Source organism: Trichechus manatus, unplaced genomic scaffold (genome assembly GCF_000243295.1).
Source record: "Trichechus manatus latirostris isolate Lorelei unplaced genomic scaffold, TriManLat1.0 scaffold00066, whole genome shotgun sequence".
Lineage (NCBI taxonomy): Eukaryota > Metazoa > Chordata > Mammalia > Sirenia > Trichechidae > Trichechus > Trichechus manatus.
In genome coordinates, this window is record NW_004444002.1 from 9209219 (window position 1) to 9234286 (window position 25068).

At 40.2% G+C, this 25068-nt stretch overlaps 1 protein-coding gene across 1 annotated transcript in view; it reads left to right on the forward strand.

Annotated features, from left to right (window-relative positions):
• The first annotated feature begins 2145 nt into the window (after positions 1–2145).
• OCRL (OCRL inositol polyphosphate-5-phosphatase) overlaps positions 2146–25068 on the forward strand; it is a 53390-nt gene continuing 30467 nt past the window's right edge. The window contains exons 1-9 of the mRNA XM_023734283.1: positions 2146–2168; positions 6762–6841; positions 10281–10319; positions 19148–19258; positions 19631–19717; positions 20238–20358; positions 20446–20607; positions 21686–21787; positions 22329–22443. Coding sequence (XP_023590051.1) covers positions 20270–20358; positions 20446–20607; positions 21686–21787; positions 22329–22443 — 468 coding nt within the window. The 5' untranslated portion in view covers positions 2146–2168; positions 6762–6841; positions 10281–10319; ... (1 more) ...; positions 19631–19717; positions 20238–20269. The remainder of the gene's footprint in view (positions 2169–6761; positions 6842–10280; positions 10320–19147; positions 19259–19630; positions 19718–20237; positions 20359–20445; positions 20608–21685; positions 21788–22328; positions 22444–25068) is intronic.

A 25068-nucleotide genomic window follows, 5' to 3' on the forward strand; every position in this document is an offset into this window, starting at 1 on the left:
CCTGTCAAGTCCTAGGAACAGCAAGGAGCCAGTGTGACTAAGATTGGTAGGAAAGGAAGTCAGAAAGGTGATGATGGCCAAAAGTGTAGAGCTTCATAGATATCTTTTGTTGGTTATATGAATTGAAAATATCTTCTCCCAGTCTGCGACTTGTCTTTTATCTTATGTCTTCAAGTACGTACATTTTGAAATTTAATGACGTTAAAGTATCGATCTATTCTTTATTGTTTGTGCTCCCTAGTATCTTAAGTAATCATTCTCACTCTCTATTCCAAGGTCATAAAGATATTCTATTTTCTTCTGAATGTTGTAAAATTTTTCTTTTCACAATTAGATCTTTAATCTACCCGGAATGATTTTTATTCCATCTATGGTGTGAGGTAGGGATCCAATTTTATAATTTACACTTATGGATAATCAATAGTCCCAGGGCTTTTTAGTGGATAATCTACTCTTTGCCCACTGATTTGAAATGTCACATATGCTTAATAACAACTTTCCATCTATGCGTGGGTCTGTATTCTATTCCATTGATCTGTCTATCTCCATACCGTACTGTCTTAGTTACTACAGCTTTAAAATCAGTCTTGATATCTAATCCATTATAGATTCTGAGCAGATTAATAACACAGTTTGTTATGGATTAAATTGTGCCCCACAAAAACAATATGTGTTGGAATCCTAACCCCATACCTGTGCATGTAATCTTGTTTGGAAATAGGGTTTTCTTTGTTCCATTAATTAGATCACACCAGAGTAGGATGGGTTCTAAATCTAATAACTTCTGAGTTATAAGAAGAGCAGATTAGACACAGAGAAGGAGTGCTTGGCTGGTGTAAATGGTTAAGCGCTGGACTACTAACCAAAAGGTTGGCAGTTCGAACCTACCCAGAGGCACCTTGGATGAAAAGCCTGACATCTGCTTCTGAAAGGTCACAGCCTTGAAAACTCTATAGAGTGCCGTTCTACTCTGCACATATGGGGTTGCCGTGAGTCAGAATAAATTCGAAGGCAACTGGTTGGTTGGTTTTAAGACACAGAGATAAGAACACTTGGGGGGGTCACCCTGAACTACCCACAAGGAATCACCATTGAGACCCTGATTTGGACTTTTAGTCTCCAGAACTGTGAGGAAAAAAAAATTCTGTTCTTTAAACCCATCCACTTGTGATATTTGTGTTACAGCAGCACTAGGCACTAAGGCACAATTAAAACAGTACTCTGGGAAGAATATTCTTATGACTGTGAACAGAGTAAAATGGTTAAAGGAGATATTAAAGCCAACATGACTTGTTTGGGAGAAATGCAGTAACCCAGATAGGCTATCCCAAAGGCTTACAATAAAGCACTTGTGGAGAGAAAACAAGGAATGTGAAAGTAATTGCAAAAAAAATATTAACAAGGCTTGTTGACCGATTGGATTCAGAGAAATTAGGAGAGAGGAAGAAAGCACATGGCTTTGCAGTTTTAAGCCTGGATGTCTGTGTGAAATTATCATGAGTTTTGTTATACAGTGTTGTGTTAACAATGAAATATATTAGGTAAGAGGTCTGGGCCAGGGATATGGATTTGGAGGTTGCCTGCTTAGAGTTGCTTTGGAGGGGGCGCAAAGGAGGAACAAAGCTCTAAGCTTTGGGAGATTTTCCGATTTAGGGGTAGAAGAAAAAAGAGGACTGGAAGAACATCTGAGAGGTAGGATAACCACCACGGTGCAGTATAGCATTAATAAGTATTTTTCGACTGGATGATACAGGTCCTATTGGCGCAATACGTTGTGAGTTCCCTCATAGGTATGACTGGGTTTTTTTCTTCTGTGGTCATCTTCAAAGTCCCCAAAACTATTCTGGTGTCACAGGTAGCATTTAAAACGCATTCCTTGCTGGACGTCGTAGAGAAGCCCCCAGTCCGTCGGGTCTCTCCCTGCAGTTCCGCAGGTTGGCCGCAGGGGGCGGAATCTGCGGCGGACTGGAAAACCGGCCGGGGCGCGAGGCGCCGCTCTCTCTCGGGTCAGGCTCTCGGCTCCCGGCTCCCGGTGCGGAGCCGTTCTTCAAGCGACGCGCAGCAGCGGCGGGTGGGGGAGAGGAGGCGGCAGGCAGCGTCGTCGGATCTGCCCGCAGTCCGCAGCCCCGCTGAGCCCAGAGGCCATCCGAATGGAGCCGCCGCTCCCGGTCGGAGCCCAGCCCCTTGCCGTATCCGCCCGAGAGGAGGGGGAGGGGAGGCCGAGCTGAGGGTGGGGGCCGGGGGACTGCGGAATCCTGGGGACGGGGCTCGGGGGCGGTCGGGCCCAGAGGCCGAGCAATGCGAGGGGTGCGGGGTGGCGCAGGAGGAGACGCCGGGGGAGGGGGGCGGGCAGAGGGGCAGCAGGCTCCCTCCGCACCGCGCCACCCTCCCTGGGCGCGCTTCTAGAGGAGACCCTTAACCAGTGCCCGCATACTGTCGAGGGTATGGAGATGAAGGGGCCCCTCCGGGAGCCTTGCGCTCTAACCCTATCCCAGAGGAACGGGCAATATGAGTAAGTAACCACCTGATCCCACAGAGGAGGGGAGCTTGCCATTACCCCCAACCCCAAACTGCGACCACCCAGCCACGCTCCTCCCACCGAGGCCACGCGGGCAACAGGTTCAGGTCCAGGTGTGAAGCGTGAGTGCTCTGTAACGACGGGGCTGTGCCCTGAATCTCCAAGCCGCTTGTTTGCGCCAGGCAGTGTGGATCAGTGGGAGGACTCAATGGGCAGGGAAAAAGGAAGCCTGGGTTCTTAGTTCCTGCCCCTGCAACTGACATGTGTTGTGTAACCTTGGGCAAGTCAATAAGGCTTGCTTAGTGTCCTCATCACTTAAGTAAAAATATGAACTGCCTTACTTTATAGCCTTTGGAGTTATAACTGGGGGAATAATAAATGGGAAAGTGTTTTACAGAAACTGAAAGTGCTATAGAAATGCTTCACTGTAAAAGTTACAAAATTGCCTTTTCTTAACCCCATTCAACTGGTTCCTCCAGTCTCCCCAGCCCCCATTCCACAAAATTCAAAAGCTTTCAACTTGCTGTAAGGCGTGCACAGTCATTAATTCAGTAGTGGTCTAGTGGAGGCCTCACACATTGACTTGACTGTGAGAGAGAAAAGGTAATGAAATCTGTAGCAGTATAAATGACATTTGACATTTTATCAGTGTATGTCACCTTGCACTTTGCACATAGGAGCTCAGTAAATACTGGTGGTGGGTTGATGAAAAGATTATTTTGATAAGCTATCATTATAACTGCTAATCTCACTCCCTTGCCACTAACGCTTCATCTCAAAAGTATCCGTGGTGACCACAACATATTAGAGGTCCCTATCCCTGTGTGCCCAAGTCACCTCCCAGGGGTAGCCACTGATTTCTTCTGAGTTTAAGTGTCAACCCCTTAAATCCTGCAATCTCCCAATATTGGATTCTGCCTAAAAACAATTTCTCTCAGCCCCCACTTTCAGAATCTCCAGACTCAGTCTGTGTCTGGCTATCTAATTTACACAGAAGAAATTCCTACTGGCCTACCCTGCCCTCTTCTGAGACTATTAGAACCACTTTAACTGGACATCATCTGGTTCTATGAACTAGCTCTTCCCTAGGTCCTGCTTGATCAGTTCTGTTGATGTGTGAAATTCATGTTATTTTTCCAATTTCCTCATACCCTGGAAGACCAGTTTAGTAAAACCAAATTCAACAGAAAAATGGATTGAAACCTGGAATCCCACTGCACTTCCAAAGGCTAACATGGGGTGGAGAGAACAATGGATGTGGAATCCACAGACCTGGGTTGAATTCTCAGTTCTGCCACTTTTGAAATGTGACCTTTGAGCAAACCAGTAAATGTTTTGTGCCTCAGCTTCCTCTTCTGTAAAAACAAGATTATGGGGATTAAATCAAATGGATCCCCTATGGAGATGACCACAGTCCAGGATCTGGTTCCTTGGTTTTGTAGGTTTGGAACTCTATTCAGCTAATGAGTGAGCAGCTGGTCTTGAGATAAATAAGTGCCTCATCCAATCTAAGCTCTTGTACTAGAAGTACTTTTAAACTCACAATGATAGCTCTCCTATTTGTATCCTCTTCATGGAGAAATCAAATTCTTGTGTTCCAGTTCTGTATAAGTTACTATAGCAACAACCATCATTTAATGGCTTAATATGTTCAAAGCACTTTTCATGAATCAGTTCATTTGGCCCTCATATGAGGATTATGATGAAATAGCAATATGATCATCATCATCCACCTTTTAAAGGTGTAGAAATTGAGGTACAGAGAGGTTAAGTCCTTTGTTCACAGGAAGTATCATAGATGAGTTTTGAACCTCTGCAACATAGCTCTGCTGCCCCAGCTTTCAACTAACTGCTATTCCATGCTGCCTCCCAGCTTGGTAGGGAGGCTTCAGTCTCAGTCAGTAACCTATCTCAGAAATACATTATCTGAGAAGGTTTTTGGAAATCATTTCCTGGAGTCCCCCTAATGCTATAATACTATCTATAATCTCAAATTCATGTCTTTAGGGTACCTTCTCTGACTTGAGTATCCAGAATTTTTTTTTTAAGCTTCTGGCCTTTTTATCCTAGAACTTGAATCCTGTCTTAATCTTTAGGTCTGTAGCTCTTGCTCACAACCGTAGGAGAACTTTATTTGAGAGGCCAAAATTACAGTTAAAAATAAGTTTTTTGGAAATGGGGAATCAAACACTAGGATTCAGTTTTTTCATGGATAATAGATTATGATAGAAGCTGTTGGTTCACCTTAAACCTTCCCAGAACAAATCGAAGGCATTTTTCTCCTAGAGATAATGCTGAGTTGACACTGACAGTTTGTTGAATACTCTTTTCTGTTTGAAACTACTAAATTCTGATTCCATTGTTTTGCCATATACCTTTTAAAAAAATCTTTCTGTTCTGAAATGAATGATTATGTTTAGGTAGAATTTTTATGCTTATTTTTAGCCCTACTCTTTTACGATAGTTTGTTTAGTGACTAACATGTAGTATTCAATAAATGTTTGTGGAATTGACTTCAATTCCCACAGTTTCTTTGCTTTGTGATGGTTTTTAACATTACAGTCTAGTTGAAACTTTCTGCTAAAGTTCAACACCATTTCTAGCCTACTTTATTTATTTTGAGATTACGTATATTGGTTTATGTTAATTTTCCTCAAAGTAAGCTCTTCCTCCTTGACCCGTGATTTATAAGCCTTTTATCAAGTTTCTTGTCTCTATCTGGGTTTACAGGGGTCTCTGATCAAATTATGAATTTTCCAGGTTGAAAAAGGCCTACCCCATTTTCTCCAATTGCCTTAAAATGCAAATTAGGCAAATTAGGCAAACAAGATCATAGCAGAAAGACAGCATTAGTATTTTTATTTTCTTTAGTTATATCTAAGCAATCCTTTCCCCAGGCTGTCCTCTTAAAAATTAACACATTTGGAAAAAAAATCCAAAAAGCTAAAACAGTAAGTCCCCCAAAAGACAACAAAATAGAAATCAAAACCTTCGAAACAAATATTTTTAATGTCAGAAGTTGAACAGTCATATTTAAAAATTAGCCTGTTTATAGCTTAGTTAAGCTAGTTCATTTATTCAACAAATATTTATTGAACACCTGCTAGGCAGGAGACAAAACTGCATATGATAGGGTCCTTGCTTTCAAGGAGCTCAAAACAGTGAGGGGAAATAAATATATCTATAACAGAGTATGGGGAAACATAACTGTAAATAACGTGCTGTACTAGAGGGGCAAGGAAAGGAGACACGGCCACTGGTTCTGCTTGGGGACACTGGGAAAAGCTTCACAAAGGAGGTGATATTTGAGCTGGGCCTTGAAGGATAAGTAGACATTCTCCAGGAAAAAAAGAGAGGAGCATTTCTGGCAAAAAGAACCCCCTGAAGACTGCTCAACTTTGGGAAAGCTAGGAGACCTTCAGAATGGCTATTTACCATAGGTTATACCTTGATTCTGGGCCACTAAAGATAAGTAATAAACGAAAATTACTATTTCAGGAGTGCATATGGATTTTGGAAGTCTTGCATTTCATACTGGGGAGTCAGGTTCAGTAATCCCTATTTAGAAATACCAGCATAAAGTTGGAAACCAAAGTAAAAACACAAAGAGATGTGAAGTCAGCCTGGTTGTGGTATCTGCTACCTTGCTGGTCACTGCGGTTATTTGGACTGATCTGGCGGGCTGGGTACCTCCTCTTTTCCATGAACCTGCATGCTTGTTTGAAGAAGTAGAACCATTCTTTGGTAAAAGCCATGGGAGTGTGATTGGAAAGCTAGTGTATGAATTTTCTAATTCATTCATTCAGCAAACATGATCAACTTCTATATGCCAGGCACTGTGCTAGGTGCTAGAAATACTGTGGTGAGAAGACAGACATAGTCCCTGCCCTCGTGGAATTCACATCTAGCTGTTAGTTCTTCACTCTGGTGTGCATACTCTGAAGGTGTATCATCTATAATTCATGCTCTTAAAATTGTAAGCTGTTTTTTGGACATACACTGTTAGATTTTTTTTTTTTTTATGGCATATAGGACTGTGGGTATTCAGACATTGATCACCACTAACATCTTTTTTAAAACTAGAGCAATATCTAGCTGTCATAACGCTCAGATCCAGAGAACTAAATATAGGGAGTCTAATAAATACAGGCTAGATTTATATAACAAGACAGCGCTGTGTTTTATTGCTAAATGTCTGGGTTTTTCAATAAATTATTCGTTGATACGTTCTTCTGTTTCCTAGGTTAATAATCCAGTTGCACGAAAAGGAACAGCATGTTCAAGATATCATTCCTATAAATAGCCACTTCAGATGTGTTCAAGGTACTTGCTGTAATTGCTTAGCTAATTTTATAATGTTTTCCTTGGTCATTATCGCATTGCATAATACTATACATATCGAAAAGTTATCATTCCAAGTAAAATGAAATGTATTACTCTTTGCATAAAAAGCTAACATTACTAATCTACCATCAAGAGAATGATAATGCTTTGTCTAAGAGTACTGACGGGTTATAGTAAACTATATATATATATGTTGTCTCACGTGTTTCTCTGGCTGGGGTTAGAGATGTATGTAGTCTCTTACCTATGTATATAGTCTTTTAGGCTGACTGACCTATATCTGGATTTAAATGACGTTCTTGGACTTAACTGACACACTACTCACTATAGAGTATCGAGGTCGCCTGGATTCACACACATTCAGCACTTTCTTCCTACACTATTTGAAATTAAAACGTTTGGCAACAAGCCTCGCCAAATTGTAATACCTTACACTCAATTATGCTGACTCTCAAACCTTGACATTGGTGACTCATAAGAAAATAGACTCCAGGGAGGAAGTATTTGGCTTCCTGCCCTCGGATTTGGGGACTGAGAACAGACAATCTGTTGTTTCATCTGCTACAATGAAACTCAAAAATTGGGAAGTTTGTGTAGGAAGTGTTGCTTCTGTTATCTCAAATTGCTCTGGAAGGGAAATAAATTGATTACTAGAGAACACATGTGTTATGTTTCCAGTGGGTCCACTGGCTGCATCAAGCAGCAACATTTGTGTATCAGTTTCTTGGGAAACCTGAGGAGGGCCTCAGGAAGATTGTAGTTGAATCCTATCTTGCACTGATTTTTTTCCTTAATCTACATTTAACTTTTGTTTCTTTTTTTGGATTACAAAAGTAATATACATACTGTAAAAAGTTTGGAAATTATAGAAAAGTATAAAGAAAATAAGTGGCCCAAATCCCATCCTTGAGAGAGAAATACGGTTTTTTCTCTTTTTCTACGCATGTAACTTTCAGGGTAGGTGTGATTCATACTGTATATACAGTTTTTTTGTCTGTTCCACATGCCATCATGTTATGAGCTCTTTTCCATGCCTTTAGTAACTGTATAGTATTCCATTTTATGAATGGCCTATAGTTTAATTATTCACCTGTGTTTGACATTGTTTTGTTTTCCTTATTTTTCACTAGTATAAATAATAATGTGAACATCTCTATACATAAATCTTCCTGCGCATCTCTTTGTTTAGGATATACTCCTGTAAGTGGAAATACTAAGGGTATGGTTTTTTCTTTTTTAAGACAGCATGTATTAGGAATTAAAAATATCTGCAATGAATAGTCTCCACATTGTATAGAAGAATGAAATTTAGCTTGCCATGTGTGAAAGAAATTTAAACAAGGGACCTGCATGCCTTAGTAAGTTGCTGTGGTCACCTAATTTTTGTAGCACCCTTTATTACATACCCAGCCCTTTAAGGAGGAGAAAAGCCAAAGAACATGACTTCAGATTAGTATCCTATTAGCTTTGTACCTTTTCGTACTATTTCTAAGGTCTCATTTACTCTGTTTCTTAGCATTGTTTTTAATAAGAAATAGCAGATTGGTAGATTGTGATGCTTCTCCTTGGAACCTGGGAAAATATGTGTGCATGCACACGGTAGTTTCCCATGATGAAAGGAACAGTTACTTCCTTTGAGTTTTCACATCCTTTCTTTTTCCTGACCTGTACATCAATTTTGAAAATTGTCTATAAGCACTCAGGTTTTATAAAACTAAAAGTTACTGGTGAACAATGGTGAACGTATGATACCTGTGTCTTGGTGCCCTACTTACCCTTGGTGCATCATGCTGGGAGTAGTAATAAGACTATTTTCTTATATTAGCCTACTCAGTTCCTTATTGTCTTAGTTATCTAGTGCTACTATAACAGAAATGCCACAAGTGGATGGCTTTAACAAAGAGAAATTTATTCTCTCACAGTCTAGGAGGCTAGATGTCCAAATTCAGGGTCCCAGCTCCAGGGGAAGGCTTTCTCTCTCTGTCAGCTCTGGGGGAAGGTCCTTGTCATCAATCTTTCCCGGTCAAGGAGCTTCTCAGTGCAGGGACCCTGGGTCCAAAGGATGCACTATTCTTCTGGCTCTTGTTTCTCGGTGGTATGAGGTTCCCCTGTCTCTCTGCTCTCTTCTTTTTTTCTATCTCAAAAGAGATTGACCCAAGAGACAACCTAATCTTGTAGTTTGAGTCCTGACTCATTTACATAACTGCCTGTAATCCTGCTTCATTAAAAAATCACCTCAGGTAACAAAATGCTGGACAATCACACAATACTGAGAATCATGGCCTAGCCAAGTTGGCACACATTTTTGGGGGACACAATTCAATCCATAGCACTTACCAGTTGCTTCTATTGTACCTGAATAAGGGAGCCAAATATACAGTCTAGTGAGGGAACTAGTACAGTCTAGTGAGGGAACTAGAAAAGACTGAGACTACTCCATCTGTCCAAGGTAGATCTGCCTAATCCAAAGGAGTCAGTACTCAGAGTTCAGCTCTCTAGGAGGGTCTGGCAGGGGAAGTCAGAGAGGAAGAAGTAAGTTGGGTCTAGACACTAGAGGCAAGGAAGGAAGTCCAAAAGAGCTATCGAGAGATAGGAGAACTCAGAACTTGGATACTGTGCTTTGCCCTGTTTTATACTTCCTGTTGGGTACTATGGATCTTGGATCCACGGGTGTTAACTGTAACCTGAAGTCAGTCAAAGAGCTTCAGGTATACTGGTACTCTTTTGTTCCAGGCAGGGGCAGAAATACTGAGATCACTAGGAAATTTCAAAGACTAGAGCTGAGTTAAGAAAGTAATTCACTTCTGGGCCTTTGGGGTCACCTCCTTGGCCTTCTATAAGAAGTATCTAAATGACGGTTAGATCATCTTAAATCAGTATGTTATAGTTGAGAGGAATTATTAACGTGTTGTTAATGTTCCCTACTATTAATTTGTCATCCCAGTTTACTTTGAGGAGTTCTATCTGATTACTATAGGAGCCCTGGTGGCACAGTGGTTAAAGCACTTAGCTGCTAACCAAAAAAATCGCCAGTTCAAACCCACCAGCTGGTCTGCGGGAGAAAGATGGGGCAGTTTGCTTCTATAAAGATTCACAGCCTTGGAAACCCTGTCAGGAAATTCTACTCTGTCGTATAGGGTCGCTATGAGTTGACATTGACTCGATGGCTATGGGTATTTGATTAGTTTTTCAATTCATTTTCCTTTTAGTTGAATTGCTCATAATGTTTACAGTATAGTACTATTAAAATCCTTTTTTAAAAAAATGCTAAACAAAGAAGCACAGGATTTTTTTGAATGTGTTCTAAGACCTAGGAGTGGTGACTAAGAGAAGCAGTTATTTAGTTAGGCATGTAATCCTTTTGGTTGTAATGAATGGTTTTCTCTTTCCTGATCCTGTTCTTTTTTATCCCCCTCAGAAGCAGAAGAAACTCTTTTGATTGACATAGCTTCAAACAGTGAGTATCTTTCTGAATGGAGCTGATTTTCATTCAACAAATACTTGCTTGAATACCCACTATATTTAAGACACCTTTTTTTGGCACATCTTTTATTTTGCCATCTTATCCTGTCTTAGTCTTCATTTTCTTAAAGCAGCCATACATATTAGCATTGGGAGGAATGCTAATAAAAACATTTAAGCTGGCAAGAATCTTTATAAAAACTGAAAATATGATCTGCTTTTCTAAGGCTGAACGTCTTTAAGCTACCGGTATTGTTGCTATCAGTTAAATCATTGTTGTGGAATTGATAATTGTAGGAAGGGCTAGTAAAATGTTTAAAGCACCTGAGGTTTATGGGTTGGTTGGTGTTTTTTTCACTGCTGTTAATGTTTTCAGCTTTTTTTTTTTACCCTATTATTATTTTTGTTTTCCATTATTATATTATTTTGAGAGACTGGAGAGTCTGTTAAATTACTTGTCCTCAGCATACTTTTTTTCTTGAAATATTTTTTGTCTTGTATTTATGGCTGGTCCTTTCAAGACATCTGATTCTTTATCAGAGGGAACACGATCTTCTTGCTGTCTCTGTTCTCTCATTTTTATCTGTTTGAAGCAAATCATCACTGACTTTCTGTGCAAGCTGTTCTTTATCATTTAATTGTACTGTGTTGTGGAGAAGAGAAAATGGGCACTCAGCTACCGTGACTACTTTGAGGTTACTATAGAGAAGAGTATCTGACCACATGAATATAAATCAAACAGGTTGCCTTATCAGCTAATACTGGGATGAGTGGGGCTTGGCGCTTAGCAAGGGGCTATGGGCTAGACATAATTCTGTTTAAACACGGTCCCTGCCCTGAGCACCATCAATTTGTATTGACCTGTTTAAGTAGGCTTTTTCTGATTCTGGTTTTATTATTATTTTCTTTGGTCATGGATTTTAGGAGCTTTAAGGGCTGATCCTGAAAGGCTAAGTAAACCCAGCTGCTGACTTCTACTGCAGGTATCCAAGAGAGAAAATAGCTTAATATCTATGTCCTATTCTGCTTAGAAAGGAGAAGGAAAAACAACACTGAAAAAGCAAAATTAGAGCAAGGGCAGTTTAGCAGCGATTGACATCGCTGCTGAAATAAGATACAGAAATGTCCAGTTCTTGGTGTGGAACTAGGTATTTGATCCAAAGCTGAAGAGTTAAACTGAGCTGTGCCTTTTCTCTTACAAACACCTAATTTACCGCATTAGTTTTGTTGTAACCTCTCCTGCATTGTAGAAATTAGCCATGCACTGCTGTGTCCAGAGTTCAAAATACTGGATCATAGGGGGAACATAGTTGAGTAACCACTTGAATAAAATCCTTTGTTATTTCTGTTCATTGATCCCTGGTGGCACAGTGGTTAAAGTGCTCGGCTGTTAACCGAAAGGTCGGCAGTTCGAACCCACCAGCTGCTGCACGGGAGAAAAATATGGCAGTCTGCGTCTGTAAAGATTACAGCCTTGAAAACCCTATGGGGGTAGTTCTACCCTGCCGTATAGGTCTCTCTGAGTCAGAATCTACTTGATGGAAATGGGTAAGGCCCTGAAACTAGATTTTATCTTGATCCTTGGGCTTCATACATAAACCTTCAGGACACACAGCATGTTGCAGCTGGGGGACCCTGGATTTGTATGGCAGGCCTGATTTTACTGTAAATTAGTGTTTTCCCATTGCCTGGATGTTAATAATAAATGTTTTTTAAATATTTTTTCCTGATTATAAAGGTAATACATTTTCATTATATGCAATTTTTTAGGTTAAGTATTTTAAGGTGGATTTTACCTGTTTATTTGCTGATATCGTAAGTGTAATGTTTTTTCTGTTATATTCTGATTGCTTATTATTAGTTTACAGAAAAGCTATTGTGTTTTGGATATTTATCTTTTTTTTTTATTGTACGTCAGGTGAAGGCTTACAGAACAAATAGTTTCTCATGAAACAGAAGTACACATGTTGTTTTATGACGTTGGTTAACAACCCCACAACATATCAACCCTCTAACTTCTCAACCTCTTTTTTTTTTGAAAATACACATAGCCAAAGATACACCATTTCAAAAATTTCTACGGGCACAGTTCAGTGACATTGACTACGCTCTTCGAATTGTGCTGTTATTCTCACTTAAGATGAAGGCTTACAGAACAAAATAGTTTCACATTTAACAGTTACTACAAATGTTGCCCTATGACAATGGTTAACAATCTCACAACACATCAACAATATCCTTACTCAGACTTGGGTTCCCTATCACCAGCTTCCTTGTCCCCTTCTGCCTTCTGGCCCTTGTCACTGGACTCCTGTACCTCGTTAGTCTCATTTGGTTTTATGGGGCTGTCCACTCCCAGGCTGAACAGTGAACCTCGGAGGTAACTTCACCACTGAGCTAAAAGGGTGTCTGGGGGCCATACTCTCGGGGTTTCTCCAGTCTCCTTTAGGCCAGTAAATCTGGTCTTTTTTTTGTGAGTTAGAATTATGCTCTACATCCTTCTCTAGCTCTGTCCAGAAGCCTCTGTTGTGATCCTGGTCAGAGCAGTCAGTGGTGGTAGCCGGGCACCATCTAGCTGTACTGGACTCAGTCCGGTGGAGGCCTTGGTAGCTGTGGACAATTAGTCCTTTGGACTAATCTTTTCCTTGTATCCTGTTCTTTTCATTCTCCCTTGCTCCCGAAGGGATGAGACCAGTGAAGTATCTTAGATGGCCGCTCACAGGCTTTAAGACCCCAGACACTACTCACCAAGGTAGAATGTAGAACATTGTCTTTATAAGCTGTGTCATGCCAGTTGAGCTAGATGTTCCCCAAGACCATGGTCCCCAGAGCCTTCCGCCCAGCAATTCAGTCCCTCAGGGAGTTTGGATGTTTTGGATATTTATCTTTTATCCAGCAACTTCACTGAAATTTATTTTAGATCCTTTTTTGTTTGTTTGTTTTTTGGTTTTGGTAGACATCCCTAATCATCTTCCAATAACAATTTTGTCTCCTTTATAGTAGGTCTGAGAATTTTGGGACCAGTGTTAAATAATGCTGATGATCCTTGTTTAGCTCCTGATTTTAGTGAGAAAGCCTCAAATGATTTTTCAGTGTTAAGGATGTTATTGCCTGTTAATTAGAGAGGTGTTTTTGTTTTTTTTACCATATTACAAAACTGCGTCTATTTCAAGTTTGTGTGTTTTTTAAAATCATGACTGCATGTTGAGTTTTATCAAGTGTCTTTTCAGTATTTGTGCAGGTGATTATATTGGCCTTCCATATTTGACCTACTGATGGACTATGTTATACTAATTCCTAATATTAAATTCTCCCTAATTTATTCATTATTCAACACATATTCGTTGAGTGCTTTCTATTTGCGAGGCACTATTTTAAGGAGCCCTGGTGGCACAGTGGTTAAAGCAGTCAACTGCTAACTGAAAGGTTGGTGGTTCGAAACCACCAGTGGTCCACGAGAGAAAGGTGTGGCAGTCTGCTTCTGTAGAGACTACAGCCTTGGAAACCCTGTGGGTTGCTATGAGATGGCAGTGAGTTTTGGTTTTGGTTTTGGTTCTAACTGCTGCAGAATCATGGCGACCAACATAGATAAGGTTGCTGCTCCTTCTTTGCTTCCTTCTTCTGTGCTGTTTGGTACTAGTGTCACATATGTGCCTGTAATTCGTTAATTCATTCTATAACAATATGAATACCTTTTATGGACTACACACTGTGCTAGGCTGTGTGGATATACCAGAAAACAATATAATCATGGTTCTTCGTGGAACTTAAGTACAAGAAATGAACTTTAAACCAATAAGGTATAGATACTTACATAATCGCAGTTTTGATAAATGCTATCAAGAAGTACGAAAAGTGTATAAGAGGGGTAACTAAATTAGACAGGTCAGTCAGGGAAGGCCTCTTTGAGGAAGTGACATTTAAACTGAGACCAGAGAGGCTAAGTATAAGTTGGATGAAGATGAGGGAAAGAGTATTCCAGGCAAAGACCCAAAGTTGGGAAGTTGTTGTTGCTAGGTGCTATTGAGTTGATTTCAACTCATAGCCACCCCGTGTGACAGGGTAGAACTGCCTCATAGAGTTTTCTAGGCTGTAATCTTTACGGGAGCAGATCGCCAGGTCTTTCTCCCGCAGAGCCGCTGGATGAGTTCAAACCGCCAACCTTTAGGTTAGTAGTGAAGCACTTAATAGTTGCATCACCGGGGCTCCTTATGTTGGGAAGTAGCTTGGCACTTTCTCTGAAATGAAAGGCCAGAGTGCCTGAAACAAGTGAGACTTGGGCACCAAGGTAAGGCAGGCAAGCGCTTGTCAGCCATGGTAAGGAATCTGGATTTTTAGATTTTAAAAATGGGAAGAATATGAAGGATTTTATGCTGGTGTGTCATCTGATTTACATGGAAGCAGAGAGTTCAGTTAGCAGACTGTTTCAGCAGTTTATGCTAGAGAGTATGGTGGCAGTAGAAATGGAGAGAAGTGGACAGATTTGAGGTAAAAATAACAGGAATTGATTTGGGTATAGGGAATCAGAGGAAGAGAGGTCTCGAGGATGAATTCCAGGTTTCTGGCGTGAATGTGGTTGATATTGCCATTTGCAGAAATAAGAAACATTGCAGGAGGAATAAATTGTCCTTTAGTAGGGTCATGAATTCAGTTTTGGTCATGTTTACTTGAATTTTTTTGAGACGTTTGAGTGTAGATGTTAAATTGGCAGCTGAATGTAGGCATCTGAAGCTTAGAAGAAAGGTCTGGGCCACTAAATGGGATTTGAAACCATAAGAGGTGATGTGATTGCATATGAAGCTGTGCTATCTAGTATGGTAGCCACTAGCTACATCTACCTATTTAAATTAATTAAAAATTAAATTAGAAATTCAGTTCCTCACTTGCACTGGCCACATTTCAAGTGCTCATTAGACACAAGTGGCTATCGGCTACCTTATTGGACAACACACTTGTAGAACATTTCCATCATAACAGAAAGTCCTATTGGACAGCGCTGGTATAGAGTGAGAAAAGAGTTTAGGAATGGACCCTAACGAATTCTACTTTTTAAAAGTTAGATAGAGGAGGAGATACCAAGGGTACAAAAAATTAGTGACCAGAGAGAGACAAACTAGATGAGTATGATATCATGGAAGCCTTCAGAAGAGCTGATAGGTCTAGTGAGTTGATTGAAGAGTATCCACTGGATTTAGTTATATGGAAGTTATTGGTGACCTTGGCAAAGCAATTTCAGAGGAGTGGTGGGAGTAAAAATCATATTGGGAAGGATTAAAGAGAGAAATGGGAAGGGAGCAAGTAGTGACTTTGTGTTTTTTAAAGCTTGATTGTGGAGCCAGATAATATAGAGATGGACTGGAGTTGGAGGGGAATATGGAATCCAAGAAGGTTTTTTTTTTAAATGAGAAGGACTTAGAGCATGATGGGAAGGAGCCTGTGAAAGCGAAATGTTAAAGATATTGAGGGTGGGGGATGGGCATGAGTGTAAGATTTCTGAGAGATCAGAGGGGTTGTAATTCAAAGTAAAGGTAGCCTGTGATAGGAGTAATCCTCCTTCCTTGTATCAGAAGGGAAAGGAGATGAGTGCAAGTACAGGTAGGTTTCCCTGTGATGACTTCTGTTTTCTCTGAAGGAGGAACTGAAGTAAGCTGCTTGGAATGAGAGGGATTGAGAAGAGGAGAAGGTGTGAAATAGTTGTTCCGGATAGTAGGAGACTAGTTGACTACAGAAACTTAAAATTGCTTCCTATCATAGAGGGCCCAGTTGAGGTTGGCAATCAAGAATTTATAATGATAGCATTCTGCCTGCTTGCTTGCATGCCTGTGTGTGTTCACCCCCTCTCATTGCTCAGATAAAAGTACAGAGAAGGCAGTTAGTTGGATTCTGAGGTTTGGAATTTAGCCAGGTAAGGCACTTCGGGTTTTTCCAAGAGTGGAATAATGGCATCTGTTTGATAAAAAGGGAAGTGAAAGCAGGAGGGAGCTGATGGGTAGTGAGAAAGTGGAGAGGTCAGTAGGTTCCCATGAAGCTAAAGAACAGTTATAATGCAGGTAATGAGAAAGTAAGCTGGAAGGAATAGCAGGTCAGAGTGGGACACTGGAATTAGAGATTTATGAGATGGTGGTGTTTCTACGATGGAAAGGTTTCTACGATGGAAAGTAGGTGGCTGAGGGGGAGAGGGAAGGCTGTTGGATGAGGAAGTCAAGGGTGTTGACTGGGCTTTCCATGCTAATTTTGAAGGGACCCAAAAATAATGGCAGGAGTTTGAACGGAGAGGAAGTTTTTTGAGTCAAGTGTTGAATCCTGGATTCATAAGTTTCTGGGAGTATGGTAGATGATCTCATTGAAGAAGAAGGAAGGGAAGAAGATAATATAGCTCAATGGGTAAGCCACAAAGGAGTAAGGATTTTCCTCAGGGAGGAGAAGGAATGGTCTGGAGGTAGCATTAGGAAAAATAAGGACACCAACCTTAAATTACACAGGGTGTGAGGGACTATAAACAGCCTTCACCTAAGAGGGCTGCAGGGGCATTCTATTCTTAGGGACCAGCAGGTTTTCAATTGACTCTGGTTTTCAATCTGGATGCACATTAGAATCACCTGGGGAGTGTTTTAAACACTCCCAGTGCCTGGACTTCATCCCCAGAGATTGTTTTAATTGGCCTGGGGTGGGGCCTAGGTGTCAGGTTTTTCTAGAAGCACCTCTGGTGATTCCAGCACGTCCATAGTTGAGAACTGCTGAGCGGTGAAGGGAGTAGTTTTCAGAGAAGTTGAGGTTATAGGTTGTTGGAGGCCCAGAAGGTGTTAGAAGGGAGAAAAAGAGGAGATGGTTCGGTCATGGAGTAGTTTGTCCTCTTTCCCTTGCTTCGTGGTGAGATAGTATCCAGTGTTACTTTGTAAGCAATTTCTGGAATCTTTTGGCCATTAAATGGGTCAGTTTCAGTTTAATTTTTGTATTTGCTAAAATATATCGTTCAAGTATTGTGGGAGAGAGGTTATGTGTTCTTGTTCTAAATTTCTACCAGATAGAAACTGCTCTTTTTTCTGCTACTTTTAGTATAAATTATCTGAGAAAGGGAGGACTTGTTATGCCCTGAAGGAGTTTTCCCCTGTATCTTTAAGGCTGCTCCTAATTGAAACAGTCTATTCATTCCCTCTCTCCTTACTGTGGCACTCTCATTAGTTTTCTTATCTCTGGTCCACTTGGGTGCCTTCTTTTTTGTTTTTTTTTCCCCTCTATTTTTATCTCGTGGAGCCCTGTTGGCGCAGTGGTTAAGAGCTACAGCTACTAACCAAAAGGTTGCTAGTTTGAATCCACCAGCCACTTCTTGGAAACCCTATGAGGCAGTTCTACTCTGTCCTATAGGGTCGTTATGAGTCAGAATCGACTCAACGGCAACGAGTTTGGTTTGGTTTGGATCATTACTTTTATTTTCCTTTTTTAACCCAAACTGTGAAGAGAAAAACATCAGGAAATACAAAGGGAAAAAAGCCAAAGATTCAGAAGTGCATTTCCACCATAAGAAACTAAGAATTTCATATTTCTTTGTTATTTTCAAGTGTTAAGAGACCAATTGAGCAGTCACTTGTTAAATGCCTTACCTGTCTGAAGTCTGGCATCACTGTCACCAGTCAAGTGACCAACCACAGTTTGCCTGGGACTTTCCTAGTTTTAGCACTGAAAGTCCTGCATCCCGGGAACCCTTCAGTCCCAGACAAACAAACAGTTGGTTACCCTAGACCATCGAAACTGTTGTGTTGGATAATCTGTATATGCAAGCCTACCTTTTGATCTCAAAGAGTTTGTAGTTTTGTGGGGCATGAGAAAGCAATACATGTAATAAATCAGTTACAGTCATAAACAAGGACATAGGTTTCTTGGATCACCATGTCCAAATGATTGATACAGATGATAGCTATAAGGCATCAGAAAAGGGGAGATAATATGTTATACACATAAGAAACTAAAGCTCTAGATAACTTTGCTTCTAATTACATTATTTTCCAATTGACTATACTTGAACCATGGAGCCCTGGTGGCGCAGTGGTTAAGAGCTCAGGCTGCTAACCAAAAGGTTGATAGTTCAAATCCACCAGCCGCTCCTTGGAAACCTCATGGAGCAGTTCTACTCTGTCCTATAGGGTCACTATAAGTTGAAATCGACTTGACAACAACAGCTTTTTACTCTAACCAAACAAGTACTGGACAGAGGTCATTGTACTGCCTTGGTAAGTTTATTCAAGACATATGTTTTTCACTTGAGATAATGAGATGTAGTGGCTACTTTTCAGAATAATTTGGACCAATCCCACTATTCATTTTTTAAATTAGTTTGTAAATTGGTTAACCCAGGTAGAATCTGTACCTATGAACAAGCCATTGTTCCTTATTCTTTTCATGCTTCAGGTACGTGATCTGGATTTATAATGGTAGGGATTTCCAGCCAGAGGATGGAAGGGGAACAATTGGGGAATGTATCTTTTGCTAGAGTTTGGAGGTCCCTGCGCTTACATCTGAGAGAGATAGCAAATGTAGGAAACTATGATTTCAATATGTATCTTATCACTATATCGAGTTACTCATTGACACAGTTCGTCAGCCTTTAGGTGTGCTAACTTCTCCTAGGCTTCCCTCTCTGCATCCTCTCCCCCCACTCTCCACCACACTGAATCCCTGGATCTTGTATATATGCTTCCTACATTAGAGGTATGGAATATTTGTGATCTGGACCTTCTCCTGTTAACCTTCTAAGTTGAGGATATGATCACAATAAAACATTGTGTTTCATAGCTATATGTATGTGTGGATTTCAATTCTTTTTAGGTGGCTGCAAAATTCGGGTTCAGGGGGACCGGACCAGAGAGCGCCGCTTTGAAATCCCTGATGAGGAACACTGCTTGAAGTTCCTCTCAGAGGTCCTTGCTGCTCAGGAAGGTAACTCAAGACTCAGCAACTTTCTTTCTTCAATTTAAATAGGAGTGAAGTCCTTACATGTGGATACAGAGGCAAGTGGCCGTTAGCAAAGTACCTCACCCTTTAGGCCTTAATCATTATTTTATTTTTTCTTTAGGGGATGAACCCAGGGATAGATTAGGAAACAAGCTTATTCAGCTTTAAGGACAATTTGAACCAATTTCCAGAATCTTCAATGTCATGGCAGATACATTTTCTTAGGCTCTTCCTTTACATTTAGGAATGGTGCTGGCCTCTGTGTTTAAGGAGTATTGTGTGAATAGCTTTTGATTATGGTAAACTCTGCTCGATGAAGGGATCCCCAGTTTCTGACCATGACTTTTCTCTCTCCAGCTCAGTTACAACTTCTTGTTCCAGAGCAAAAAGACTCATCCAGCTGGTATCAGAAATTAGACACTAAAGACAAACCCGGGTTTTCAGGTACTGAAAGGATTCTTTTTCCCTGGTTGCTGTGATCATTGCAGAGTCAATCGATTTTATCCGGACAGATGAAATGATACAGATTAATGGCAGTGTCAGGCACATTCTCCTATGGAGTGGTTTTAGCTAGCCCATGCCCCTGACTAATGTGACTCTTAAGCCTTTCTGTGGCATGTTAGCTCTTAGGTTTTTGTGACGAGGGAGATAATGATGTAAGGCATTGTGCTAAGTCTTCAATAAATGCTAGCTATTATTATTCAGGTCCCAGAATAATGTAACCTGTTGTTGTTCTAAGGAGCCCTGGTGGCACAGTGGTTAAAGCACTTGGCTGCTGCCCGGAAGGTTAGGTCCTTGCTTTAGGGACAGATGTGCTTTTTCCCCCAATTTAAGTTATTACCACCTTTCTGGTACCTTTCTGTGTAGTGATGCCAGTGATGAAATTGTTAGCCCTGTCTACCCTAGATATCTTGGATGTTAGCTTTTTTCTTCCTCCTTTGACTTTGGGTTCTGTGTCCTTCAGGGCTTCTTGGATTTGAGGATAACTTTTCATCAATGAATTTGGACAAGAAAATAAATTCACCAAATCAGCTTACAGGGACTCATCGGGAGCCCCCACCCCCACCCTCTTCTGTCAATAGAATGTAAGTGCCATGTCAGAGACATATTTCCTATGTAGGAGACTTATATTTTAGGCAGTTTTACTTTTGAATTCCTCATTTATTTGTAAGGCTTCCACGTGAAAAAGAAGCCACTAACAAGGAGCAGCCCAAAGTGACAAACACCATGCGGAAGCTCTTTGTACCAAGTAACCAGTCTGGGCAGCGGGAGGGTCTCATCAAACATATCCTGGCAAAGCGTGAGAAAGAATATGTCAACATTCAGACTTTCAGGTTAGTCTCTCTTCTACTTACTGAGTAGTAGGTATAGTAGAAAACAGCCTTTTGACATTTAAGTTATTAGCTTAATTAAGAATCAAAGCATGATAAGAAGGAACGGTCATCTGATTCAAGCCCTTGTTTCTCTGCTGGTCAGTATCTTACATATCCAAATCCAAAATCCCTTGGATTTCCTAACCACTCATAATACCACACCTACTAATGTTTCTGTCTACTCTTAGAGAACCAAATCAGGCTCATATGTAGTAGACGATTGTCCTGTAGCACATTCCATAAGCAAGCATGTTTATCTGGCCTGCCGAATTTTTTTCCAGCAAATGTTGGAAAAGCAAAGTCCATCATCATGACTAAATCTTAATTTACTTTGATAAATTAAGGAAAAGTTTCACCACTTGTCTCCTTTTGATTGGGAGGTCTGTATTCATGAATAGCATGTGCCCTTCTAGTCCAACATTCCAGTTCCATCTGCTATCCATCATGCCTCATTTATTCCAGTTCAGTCATAGTTATATCTCTATGCTAAAACCTCCAGTTCCCTATATTCCCCATGATGACTGTATTTGTGTATAAACAATTAAGACAGTCATGAGTTTTCCCTTCTGCTTTCTTCCTTAATATTATATATGCCTCATCAGAATTTTCTACACAGATGTCCTTGTAATCCTTTGGGAAGTGAGTTTTTTATTTCAACTACAGATCCTTATGAAACAGCTATTCATATTCGACTATCTTGCAGCATGAAGATAACACTTTCCTATCTACAGGCTCTCCCTTCAAGTATGAATTTGGAAGGAGTTTAGTTGAAAGGAAATGTAATAGAGCAGTTAAGTTTCTTTTTTTTAAATAGAGATTTGGTTCCTGTCTGTAGGTTTACTTAATGTAAAATTTTGAGGAAATAAGCCTCCTGCTTTTGTGTTCTAGATTCAAGTTTTTGTTTTGTGTGTGGCAAAACGTTTTGAGAAATTATGTTAGCTTATTATGAACTTACCCTTGTATAAAAGTGATAAGAGAGAACTTTGTTGGTTCATACTTGAACTTTGTTTTCAAATTATTTTTTGGTATTATGTATTAGATTTTTTGTTGGAACTTGGAACGTGAATGGTCAGTCTCCAGATAGTGGATTAGAACCTTGGCTCAACTGTGATTCGAATCCTCCTGATATCTACTGCGTTGGGTAAAGAACACTTCTGGAGTTTTCCTTTTGGCTGTATGCTTGGTGTTCATTTTCATGATGTTTGCCTCCCCTCCTCCCCCCCCCTTTTTTTTTCAGCTATTATATAGAAAACTCCGGTGGGCTTCATGTGAGAGTTAACTTATAGGTCATATTTGTGAGATTAGAAAAGAAGAGATAGCTAAAATGATGTAAGGAAGCATCTAGTACTCTTAAAACCCATGGAAAACTATTCTTCATAGAAACTGAGACTTGAGGTCAATTCTAACAGTGACTGTTTCTAAGCTATGAGAGCAAAGTTCTATTACCCCTTGTGGAGGTTTTTTGTTTGTTTTTGCATAGCCTGTGAATATGCTGCTGGGGAGTCTTTAGAAGAGAAAGCTATTTGTCCTTTCTGATCACCTGGTGAACAGAGTAATTCTATAAACTCTATCTCCCCACCTCCCCACCCATTCTTTTTTTCATCCACTGTTTCAGAAAATGGGACAGGAGATAGAGATAATTATGGGATACATATAGAGCTCACATCCGCTTGTTTTCTCAGATTCCAAGAGCTGGACTTGAGCACAGAAGCCTTTTTCTATTTTGAATCCGTGAAGGAACAAGAGTGGTCCATGGCTGTAGAAAGGGGTTTGCATCCTAAAGCCAAGTATAAGAAAGTAAGCTGCATTTAATCATCTTCTTTAGTATATGACTAAATAGAGCTCACTAGGAGTTACTCCACTATATATAACTTTTTCCAACAGAACAGTTAATTGAATTCTTCCCCATGTGTAATACTGGGATAGGGCATATGAATCCTTTATATCTATTTCCTAGAAAAAAAGTTTCCCTTAGCTTTCCCATCCTATCTTTTCATTACTTAGATAGCTTTTAGGAGGAAAAAAAAAGGATTTTATTATTTATATGATATGTTCTCATATCAATAATTAACTCAAAATAATTACATGTAAGGTAACTGATTTGTGCAGTAAAAGTTTAAGATTGAATTTGTTCACTGACGTGTTCAGAATTGGATGTTTTACAGAAAAGCAGTATGAAGCATGTGGGTACATAGGATATACTTTGGAATCAGAGCAAGAATAGAAGTCTTGTGGAATTTAAATGACTTCTAAAATTGGTTGTAAGTTGAGAGGAATAGAATTGACTCTAGCAAGGTGGGCCAATTTGTTGGTCTTTAGAAGGCATGTGGTAGAAGCATTTAGCTACCGGCAGAGTTATTTTAATTATAGATCTACCGAACTAAGCCCTTTTATAGGAGTAATCTGTCTGAGTGATTTGTGTCTGCATCGTCTAACAGTTTACTTAGGTAATTAGACTATGGAAGATTATATTCCTCTCATATAGATCCCTGACTAATACATATTCCAGACCTATTTCTAGTTCTAGTTCACAAATTAAAAATAATCAAAGTTGTCCATCAGCAGATGAATGGATGGATAAATAAAATGTGGTATATACATACAATGGAATATTATTCAGCCATAAAGAGAAATGAAGTCCTGATCCATGCTACCACACGGATGAACCTTGAAAACATTATGCTGAGTAAAACAAGTCAGAGACAAAACGACAAATACTAGATTATCCCACTTAAATGAAATATCTAGAATAGATAAATGCATAGAGACCAAAGTTTATTAGTAAGAGGTGGTGGAAAGAGGAAATGGGGAGGTATTGCTTAAGGTATACAGAGTTTTTGTTAAGGGTGATGAAGAAATTTGAAAACACTGGTGATGGTTGCACATGGTGAACATAATTAACATCACTGAATTGTACATGTAAAAATGGTTGAAATTGCAAATGTTTTGTTATATGTATTTTACCACAATGACTTTAGAAAAAAGGATTGCTGTCTTATAGATTTAAATTGTTTAAAAAGAAAATTGGAAATGAGAAACTAGAAGGAGAGGTGGAAGGAACAAGCTGTGATAGAGGCTTTATCTTGATTGTTCAAACTTTTTTTTTAATTGTGCTTTAGGTGAAAGTTTACAGCTCAAGTTAGTTTCTCATACAAAAATCTATACACACATTGTTATGTGATCCTAGCTGCTCTCCCTGTAATGTGACAGCACACTCCACCTTTCCACCCAGTTCTCCTGTGTCCATTCAGCCAGCTTCTGACCCTCTCTGCCTTCTCTTCTCACCTCCAGACAGGAGCTGCCCATTTAGTCTCATGTACCTACTTGAACTAAGAAGCACACTCTTCAGGAGTATCATTTTATGTCCTGTAGTCTGTCTAATCTTTGTCTGAAGAGTTGGCTTCAGGAATGGTTTTAGTACTGGGTTGACAGAGAGTCTGGGGGCCATGTCTTCTGTAGTTCCTCCAGTCTCAGTCAGACCATTAAGTCTGGTCTTTTTACGTGAACTTGAGTTCTGCATCCCAGTTTTCTCCTGCTCCATCAGAGACTCTCTGTTGTGTTCCCTGTCAGGGTAGTAATTGGTGGTAGCCGGGCACCATCTAGTTCTTCTGGTCTCAGGCTGATGGAGTCTCTGGTTTATGTGGCCCTTTTTGTCTCTTGGACTAATATTTGCCTTGTGTGTTTGGTGTTCTTCATTCTCCTTTCCTCCAGGTAGGTTGGGACCAATTGATGCATCTTAGATGGCTACTTGCTAACTTGTTTTTTTTTTCATTGTTGTAGTTTAAGTGAAAGTTTACAATTCAAGTTAATCTCTCATACAAAAATATATGCATACACTGTTACGTGACCCCAGTTGTTCTCCCTATACTGTGACAGCACACTCCTCCTTTCTGCCCCTGATTTCCCATGTCCATTCAACGAGCTCCTAACCCTCTCCGCCTTCCCATCTCACCTCTGGACAGAAGCTACCCGTTTAGTCTCATGTATCTACTTGAGCTAAGAAGCACACTCTTCACGAGTATCATTTTATGTCCCACAGTCCAGTCCAGTCCTTGTCTGAAGAGTTGGCCTTGGAAACTGTTTCAGTTCTGGGTTGACAGAGAGTCTGGGGCCTTGCTTTCTGGGGTTCCTCCAGTCTCAGTCAGACCATTAAGTCTGGTCTTTTTACTAGAATTTGAGTTGTGCACTCCACCTTTCTCCTGCTCTTGCTAACTTTTAAGACCCCAAATGCCACTCACCAAAGTGGGATGCAGAACATTTTCTTAATAAACTTTGTTATGCCGGTTGACCTAGATGTCTCCTGAAACCATGGTCCCCAGACCCCTACTCCTGTTACTCTGTCCCTTGAAGTGTTTGGTTGTGTTCAGGAAGCTTCTTAGCTTTTGGTTTAGTTCAATTGTGCTGACTTCCCTTGTATTGTGT